General features: G+C 35.9%; 1 protein-coding gene across 1 annotated transcript in view; it reads left to right on the forward strand.

The window, feature by feature from the left end:
* Positions 1-3,848, forward strand: part of CCDC15 (coiled-coil domain containing 15) — an 81,322-nt gene extending 77,474 nt beyond the window's left edge. Inside the window, exons 14-16 of the mRNA XM_017853823.1 lie at positions 963-1,139; positions 1,457-1,605; positions 3,101-3,848. Coding sequence (XP_017709312.1) covers positions 963-1,139; positions 1,457-1,605; positions 3,101-3,222 — 448 coding nt within the window. The 3' untranslated portion in view covers positions 3,223-3,848. The remainder of the gene's footprint in view (positions 1-962; positions 1,140-1,456; positions 1,606-3,100) is intronic.
* Positions 3,849-9,967: the final 6,119 nt, after the last annotated feature.

The following is a 9,967-nucleotide window of genomic DNA, read 5'->3' on the forward strand; positions in this document are numbered from 1 at the left end:
CATCTCTGGGGTGCTGTTTCTGGGCAACTTTCTTCTCTCTGATACTTTGTCCTGTGAACTCTAATTGCCTTTGTCTCCCTGCACTCTTAACTCCATCTCTTAAATTCATAGAGCCCATCAGGCTTCACTTCAATTTCCCTGCCCTGTGCCACTGCCTGGAACCTTCCAAGGCAGTAATCTCTGGCAGTTATAGGGTTTACTTTGTTTGTTTCCCATCTGTCAAGGAGCAGTGTCGTTTGTTACCTGGTGTCCAATGTCTTGAAAACCATCATTTCTTGTATTTGTTTGATTTGTGTACCTTTTAAAACTTTTAAAATTTTTTTGGTGGTTTAAGGTTGGAGGGCAAATGCGGTCCCTATTACTCTGTTTTGGTCAGAAGCAGAAGCCTTGTTTACTTGTAGTTTTAATCTGAAAAGACTGTTATGCTACATTCTTACAGAAAACTTTTTTTTTTTTTTTTTTTTTTTTGAGATGGGGGTCTTGCTCTGTCGCCCAGGCTGGAGTGCAGTGGTGCAATTTCAGCTCCCTGCAACCTCTGCCTCCTGGGTTCAAGTGATCCTCAAGCCTCAGCCTCCTGAGTAGCTGGGATTACAGGCCCGTGCCCCCACTGCCCGGCTAATTTTTGTATTTTTAGTAGAGATTGGTTTTCACCATGTTGGCCAGGCTGGTCTGGAACTCCTGGCCTCGTGTTATCCATCTGCCTTGGCCTCTCAAAGTGCTGGGATTACAGGCATGAGCCACCGCGTCCAGCCCGGAAAAACTCTTCTAATAGTAGCTATTGCTCATTTCTCTTTGAGAGGAGATAAAGCAGTCAGCAGAAATTTTTGAAGATATTCTTGGGATATTAAACTGATTTCCCGACTCCTTAGTTTCTGGGAATTTCTTGAGTTATTTGGATAAAGAAGCTAATTTTAAATAATAATTTTAGGAAATTCCTAACCATGTTATGATTTTATTCTCAGAATTAAGAAAAAGAGAGAGCAAGAACGTTATGCTGAAGAGCAGAGGATCTTAAGAATGAACTTTCATGAAGATCCATATTCAGGAGAGAAGATGAGTGAGATATTAGCCCAGTTACAACTGGAAGAAATAAAAGGAGCCAGAGAAAAACAACAACAGAGAGAAAAAGAATACCTGAGGTAATTTGAAAAGGTCTTCATGATATTCTGGCTCTAGAGGAGACTTGGTAGAAAGTCATTGTTCTCATTTTCCTTAGAAGAGAATTGTCGGTGTCTTTTCATACTTGTCCTTGTTTAGGAGTTCATAACTTAACCAAATGTTTTGATTGCCTAATACTTCTCGAGTGGAGCCCTGCACTTTTCCCAGTACAGAGGGGAAATGTCAAGGCCCAGAGATATGGAATAGATTTAACAGTTAAAGCTGGCCGTAAAGTCAGGATTCACGCTCACTTTCTTTCTAGTAGTTCACTTTGCCTGATCATACTTTATTTTTATAGATATGTAGAAGCTTTACGAGCCCAAATCCAGGAGAAAATGCAGCTGTATAATATTACTTTACCTCCACTATGCTGTTGTGGTCCTGATTTTTGGGATGCTCATCCTGATACCTGTGCCAACAACTGTATTTTCTATAAAAACCACAGGGGTAAGTTTCTTGAACAGTCAGGGCCTAATGGCAACAAGAAAAGTCAATAAGAGTAGTGGCAGTAGTAATTTACCATTTATTGAGTGCTTACTATGTGTCAGAGACTGTTGTAAACCCTTTGTGAAATAACTATATGAGGCAATGAAAAAATTATAATGAGTTATATTTCTCTTTGAGATCTGTTATCTTCTTGTCTCCATTTATGCTGGGGAAATATTTTCAGCTCATTCTACTGTAGGAGGACTTGGGTTCCAGGTCCTTTAACTGAAGACTATTAGAATTTGCCTTTTATGTAAGTTAGGACTCTATCTAGTTGAATTCCCTATTACCCACATACTTTAATGGTATGTAACATGGATGTATTACCATGTATATCCACATTAGATTGCTAGCTCTGCCAGGAGACACTGAGGAAAATAAGAAACAGTATAAACTCCATCAGGAGTGTCACAGCTAGAGAAAACTTAGTCCTTCATATTGTCATTAATATTTGTTTCATATCCATCCTTAAATACATTGATTTATATAGTGTAAAGATTGTGTAGCCCTCATATACACTAGGAATACTGCCAGTATATGTATTCCTAGTGCTTCATCTGTATGATAGGAGTTTCTTATCAGCTTTATTTTTAAAAACACAAATCTAATTATGCCATTTCCCTATTCTAAAACCTCTAGGACTCTCCATTGCAGTATAAGATGCGTGGCATATTTGGTGTATTTTCTTTCTGGCACTGGGCCCTACTCCAGCCTTATCAAAGTTGCTATTCCCAGTATGTGCCATATTGTTTACTTCTTTTGCACCTCACACACTCAGTTCTCTGTGTTCTTTTCTTTACTCTTGTCATTTCTTCAAAACTCATCTTAAGTGTTACCACTTCTGGGAATCTTTTCCATCCTGTCCTAGGTAGTTGTGCATTCGTTCCCAACTTCATTCTATGATGACTTTTTTTTTTTTTTTTTTTTCCCCGAGACAGTCTCGCTCTGTCATCCAGGCCAGAGTGCAGTGGCACGATCTCAGCTCACTGCAACCTCTGCCTCCTGGGTGCAAGTGCCTCAGCCTATTGAATATCTGGGATTACAGGTTTGCGCCACCACATCCAGCTAATTTTTGTATTTTTAGTAGATACGGGGTTTTGCCATGTTGGCCAGGCTGATCTCGAACTCCTGACCTCAAGTGATCCGCCTGCATCAGCCTCCCAAAGTGCTGGAATTACAGGTGTGAGCCACTGTGCCTGGCCTATGATGACATTTTGTATATACTTCTGGTTTGGAAGTATTACATGGCAACTTAATTATTTTTGTGTCCATACTCTTTATTATCTTTTCCGTCCTCACAGAGTGTTTGTCATATAGTAAGTAATAAATATTTATTTGATAGATAGTTACTTGTAAGACTCTTGGTAGAGAAGCAGTACTTACATAATAAGATAGAGGCTGGTAGAGTTGTTTAGAATTTGACTTTATTCATTGCTGTGCAAACCTTTTTTTGCAGCATATACTCGGGCACTACATTCATTCATCAATTCCTGTGATGTCCCTGGGGGTAATTCAACTCTTCGAGTCGCAATTCATAGTTTTGCTTCTGCACACAGGCGGACTTTGAAAAATCTGTAATGAGAATCTGAAATTAACTGGTAGTATTTTGGCTTTTACTTAAAATCAGCCCTGAGAGATTATTTAAGAAAAGATGTTCAAGTTATAAAATATATAATCTAGAAAGAAATACTGTCTCATATAATAACTGTCTTTATAATTAGATTATAATCATTGTTTTAATCTGCCTTGGAACCAAGATTGAAAGCTGGCTTACTCTTCTTTCTTGTGAACCATATGGAGCCTATTATTTTAAAACACGATCAGACAATTAAGGCTTCTCTTACTTTGCTTTGCTCTGATCAGAAGAGCTCATGTGAAATCTTTGAGATTCTCTCATTTATCATCTTTCTAAAACTGTGTTTTTTAACTTGACAATACTGAAAATGTCTGGATGAAGCAGAAAAGAAAGTGATGAAATGTGTTTCTGAACATCAGTGGCCATCTATATTGCCATTACCTTTTCTAGTTGTATGTAAGAATTCAAGATTAGAAGAATTTAAATTTGTTGCACATTTTTTTCTCAAAATTTTTTCTCTTGTTTTTAAAAATGTATTGCCTCTTTCCCCATTCAGTGACACTAGACATAGGAATTTTTAATTGTGTAATTTTCTGTTGCAGAAAAGGTAAATAAATCCTTTGTCTTTTGAATATCTTCTATGTGAAATAATTGTGAGTGACATTTGAANTCTAGTTGTATGTAAGAATTCAAGATTAGAAGAATTTAAATTTGTTGCACATTTTTTTCTCAAAATTTTTTCTCTTGTTTTTAAAAATGTATTGCCTCTTTCCCCATTCAGTGACACTAGACATAGGAATTTTTAATTGTGTAATTTTCTGTTGCAGAAAAGGTAAATAAATCCTTTGTCTTTTGAATATCTTCTATGTGAAATAATTGTGAGTGACATTTGAAAAGTGAATCTCAAGTCAAAGTGAGTAAATTCCTTATTTCCCTATTTTAAAAAACCTGGTGAATGACATGGCTACAGGGCAAATGAAATAAAATTGCCATAGTTGGTATGAATTTGTTATTTCCTTGCAGTTTTCCTGATACAAAATATGAAAAGGTTTAATATTATGAATTGAAGATACATACTGACAGTTTCTTTTTTCTACTTTTTCTAACGTACAATGCTGAAGAAGCACTTAGGTTTATGCTCAAAATAAATAAATAAATAAATAAAAGCCTAAACATCTAGCCAAGGCTTTGAAAATAATTAGAATTACATGAACAAGATTAAATAGTTATGTCACCAGATTATCTAGTTCAGCCAAAATCCTCGAAGTAATTATAACTTGATTCAGCCTGTAAGCATTCTATTTTTTAACAGCTCTATTGAGATATCATTCACATATTATATATAATTGACACATTTAATGCGTATAATTCAGTGGTTTTTAGTATATTGACTGGTTGTGCAACCATAACCACTATAAAATTTTCACTCTAAAAAAAGAAGCCCCCATGATCCAGCAATCTCATTTCGAGGTGTATTTTCAAAAGAATTGAAAGTAGGATCTCAAACAGATATTTGCACACCCATGTTTATAGTGGCATTATTAATAATAGCCAAGGTGGAAGCAACTCAAATGTCCATCAGTGGATAAATAGTAAATAATAGATGGTATTCAATAAAATATTCAGTCTTAAAAAGGAAGGAAATCCTGTCACACACTGCAACATTATGCTAAGTGAAAAAAGCAGTCACAGAAGGACAAATACTGTGATATGCAGTACTTTAGGTAGTCAAGTTAGTAGAGCCAGAAAGTAGAATAGTAGTTGCCAGGAGCTGGAAGTAGGAGGATGTGGAGAGCTTTGTTTAATGAGTATACAGTTGCAGTTTTGCAGGATGAAATGGCTCTGGAGATCTGTTTCACAACAATGTAAGTACACTTAACAGTACTGAACTGCACACTTAAAAATGGTTACAATGGTAAGTTTTAGGTTATGTGTTTTACCACAACTAAAATTTTAAAATAGAAACTAAAGGAATCCCTCATACCCATTAGTAGTCACTCCCCATTTTCTCTCCCAAAATGCCCCTCCAACCATAGGCAATCATTAATTACTTTCTGCCCTATAGATTGGCCTGTTGTGGACTTTTCATGTAAATGGAATATATCATATGTGATCTTTTGTGATAGATTTTTTCATTTAGCATGTTTTCAAACATATCTATCTTGTAGCATGTATATTTCATTGCTTTTTATTGTTGAATAGTACTTTATTCTATGGTTATACCACATTTTATTTATCCATTTATCAGTTGATAGACATTTGAATTGTTTCTACCTCTTGGCTATTACGAACACTGCTGTGCCCATTTATTTGCAAGTTTTTCTGTAGACATATATTTTCATTTCTTTTGGATATATACCTGGAAGTGGAATTACTGGGTCTTCTGGCAGCTCTGTTTAACCTTTTGAGAAACTGCAAACTTTTCAAAAGTGACTGCACTATTTTACATTTCCACCAACAGTATGTAAGAGTTCAAATTTCTTCACATGTTCACCATCACTTGTCATTATCTGTGTCTTTGCTTATAGCCATCCCAGTGGGTGTGAAGTGGTATTTCACTGTATTTTTAATTTCTATTTCCTCATGGCTGTTAATGTTGAGCATCTTTTCATATACTCATGTCTTTTGGAGAACTGACTTTTCAGATCCTCTGTTTACGTTGTAGTTGGGTTACTTGTCTTTTTATTATTGAGTTACAAGTATTATCAGTGTATTCTACGTATAGGTTTCTTATCATATATGTGATTTGCAAATATTTTCTCCCTTTCTGGGGATTGTTTTTTCACTTTTTCTGTGATTTCTTTGCAGCACAAAAATTTTAAATTTTGACGAAGTCTGTTTTATATACTTTTTCTTTTGTGGTTTGTGCTTCTGTTGTCTTGTCTAAGAAACCATTACCTAATTCAAGGTCACAAATATTTACTCCTAAGTGTTCCTCTAAAAGTCGTATAGTTTTAGCTCTTATATTTAGGTCTGTGATCCATTTTGAGTAAGTTTTTGCATATGGTATTAGGTAGTGTTGCAACTTCATTCTTTTGTATATGGATAACCAGGATCCCAACACTACTTGTTGAAAAAGACTATTATTTGCCCCAGTAGATTGACAATACACATGAACTTCTATTTCTGAACTGTCAATTGTGTCCCATTGATTTATATGTTTTACCTTGTGCCAGTGCAATCTGTCTTGATTACTGTAGCTTTGTAGTGAGTTTTGAAGTTTGAAAATGTGAGGCTTCCAACTTTGTTCTTTTTCAAGATTGTTTTGCTCTTCTGAGTCCCTTGCATTTTCATATGAATTTTAAGATCACCTTCCTACAAAAAGCTGGCTGGGATTCTGATAAGGATTACATTAAATCTATTGATGAATTTGGGGACTGTTGCCATCTGACTTATGAACATAGGGTGTCTGCCCATTCATTTAGATTTTCTTTCATTTCCTTCAACAATGTTTTATAGTTTTCAAAGCATAACATTTGCATTTATTTTGTTAGGTTTATTTCTACATATTTTATTCTTTGATGCTCTTGTAAATTGAATTGTTTTCTTGCAGATTGTTTATCACAGGTATAAAGACATACAGTTGACTTTTTTGCATTTATTAATAGTTTTTTAGAGAAAACCTTAGGATTTTTTATAGATAAGATCTTGTCATCTATAAATAGCCTTTTATTTCTTTTCCTTGCCTAATTGCCCTGGCTAGAATATCCAGTACAATGTTTTATAGAAATGGCACACTGGACATCCTGGTCCTGTTTCTGATTTTAAGTGGAAAGCATTTAGTCCTTCACCATTATATAGGATGTTAATGGTGGATGTTATTTTTCAAGTCGAGGAAGTTTCTTTCTATTACTAGTTTGTTGAGTGTTTTTATTATGGAAAGGTGTTGGATTTTGTCAAATACTCTTTCTGCATTTATTATTGTCATGTATTCTTTGTCCTTTTTTTCTGTTAATATGCTGTATTACATTGTTTTCAGGTGTTAAATTACTTTGCATTACCAGGATAAGTTGTATTGGTTTTTATTTCTTTCTTTGGTCTTATACAACAATTTTATTTTGCTTGTTTGATTATACTTTTTTTTTTTTTTTTTTTGGTTTGGTAATCTGAAACAGGTGAATTGACTTGTTTGACATCAAGTTAGTAGTAGAATTATGATGGGATTAGATCTTGCATTGGATTAGGAGACTTTCAAGTCTTCTTTTAGCCTGTGAATATAAATTTCATCTGAGAATGTGTGTGCTTTTGCATTATAATTTGGTTATATGTAGACAATGTCTAATGATTTATGTTTGTAGAGTTAGAGAATACTGAGTAGCAGCTACCAACGAGGAAGCCTGAGTCTCATGACCCTTTGTGATGGTAGTATGGTGAATCCTGTTTGGATTGGATCAATGTACTTTGGAAAGGAGCCTGGAATCTTAAGTGGTTTTTTTTTTGTTTGTTTTGTTTTGTTTTTTAGTTTACAAGTGTGTGAAATCAGAGTTGTATAGACATATTCTACCAATTTTCTAGATTAGCAGGGGCCTATAAGAAAGAAAAGGTAAAGATAAGAACTGAGCCGAAATGAATATATTTTGATTTGGGCAGTAGGAGTGCAAGGGACAGGATTAAATTTGAGTCCCGAATTTCAAACAGGGTAAATGGCAGGCGTTTCAACTGAAAAATGATTAAGTAATAATGAACATTTCCTAGATGACTGTTTCATCTTACTCAAACTTTCCTCAAACTTCCTATAGGTTTTTCCTTACCTTCACTACCAGTTGGTGACAGTGCTTCCTGTGTCACTGAAAAAATAAGCAATCAATAGGAAACTTCACAAGTTTCCACCATCATACCTACCCACCTACTTGCATCTGTTAATTCCTGTTAATGTGGATGAACTGTTTGTTCTCCTATCTTAGGCCTACCCTGACATGTGGCTAGATCCAATTCCCTCCCACCTACTCAAGGACATTCCTTCAGCATTTCTTCCCCCTCTCTTCTGCATCATCAGTTTTTCTCCTGACTACTAGAGTATTACTATCAGTCTATAAACATATTGTAATTTTGCCCATCTTAAAAAGCAACCAGCTAAAGAAAACAAAAAGAAAGGAGAGAGGAAGAAAAAAACACCTTTCTTTATCCCACATCTTCCTTCAGCTGCCACTGAACTTCTCTGCTTCCCTTTATAACAAAATCCTTGAGTTGTACATATTTGCTGCTCCTATTCCTTTCCTCCCATTCTCTTTCAGATGCATTTTAGTGAGACTATTTGCCTTTACCTCTTAATGAAAGTACTCTTATTAAAGTCACCCAAAACTTCCACATTGCTAAATTCAGTGGTCATTCTCAGACTCCATCTTATTGTCTTACTTACTCACTGTCTTACTGACTTACCTGTCAACAGAATTAAACACAATTGAGCAATCTTTTTTTTTTTTTTAAGCACCTTATTACCTGGTTCCTACAACACTAGAGCTTTTATTTTCTTCCAACTTCAACTGGCTGTTGCTTCTTAGGTTTTTGTTTTTGTTTTGTTGTTGTTGTTTTGCTGTTTCTTCCCCATCTTTAGTTCCTTAATATTAGAGTATCCTGGGGCTCAGTCCTTGGACTTCTTTTCTGTTTTGCTTTTCACTTGATCTTTTGGCGATCTCTTCTTATCTCATGGTTTTAAATATCGTCTATATACTGATAGCTCTCAAACTTATATATCTGGTCTGCAGCTGTTTTCTGACCTCTAGACTCATCTAACCCTGACTGCCTACTTGACGTTTAGTTTTTCATCGATTTGCTCCTCCCGCAGTCTTCCTCTTATCAGTTGATAGCAGTTGCATCTTTCTAGTTATTGAGGCCAAAAACCTCATGGAAATCACTGACTCCCACCTCCGCTGCTCATCTCTCATCACTCCATCAGCAAATCATTTCAGTTCTACCTTCATAATAGATCTGCAGTTCTCATGACTCCCTTTGCCATTTGTCTGATCCACCCACCATTCTCTCTCTCATGGATTCTTGTAAGAGTTTCCCAAGTAATCTCCCTGTTTGCACCTTATGTATTTTCTCAATACAGCTGCCATACTTAATATATCCCAAAACCAACCTTCTGATCTCTGTCATTGCACACACTCACCAATAAAACTAACCAACAAAAAAAATGTTTTCCTTACTATAGTCTTCCCCATCTCAGTAAACAACAACTCCATCCTCTGTTTCTTCTGGCCAAAAAAAAGTGTGGAGTCAACCTTCATTCTTTTCTTAAACAACTCATATCCAATCCTTATTGGCTTCACCTTGAAAATATACTCAAAATACAATTATTTTTCAGTGCCTTCCCCACTACAACCCTGGTCCAAGTCATCATCATATCTCATCTGAGTTCTTGCAAAAGCTCCCAAGTTGGTTTTCTTGCTTCCATGGTATCCTCCTATAAACTGCTCTTAGCATAGCAGCCAAAGCAGTGAAAATAATTAAGGTCATACCACTTCTCTGCTCGAAGCCTCCTTTGGCTATGCATTTTGCTCAGGGAAAGCTGGAGCCCTTACGGTGTCGTACAGGCCCTACACAATCTGATCTCTGTTACTCCTGAGACTTTATCTCCAACTGCCCTTCTCCTCATTCACTCTACTCAGCCACACTGACTTTATTCTTCCTTGGACATTCTAGGGACACTTTTACTTCAGGGCTTTTTCATTTGTTGTTTGCCTGGAGACATGTCTTCCTTAGAAAATGTTTGGCCACCTCTTTACCTCCTTCAAATCTTTGCTC

Source organism: Rhinopithecus bieti, unplaced genomic scaffold (genome assembly GCF_001698545.2).
Source record: "Rhinopithecus bieti isolate Rb0 unplaced genomic scaffold, ASM169854v2 scaffold_37463, whole genome shotgun sequence".
NCBI classification, from domain to species: Eukaryota; Metazoa; Chordata; class Mammalia; order Primates; family Cercopithecidae; genus Rhinopithecus; species Rhinopithecus bieti.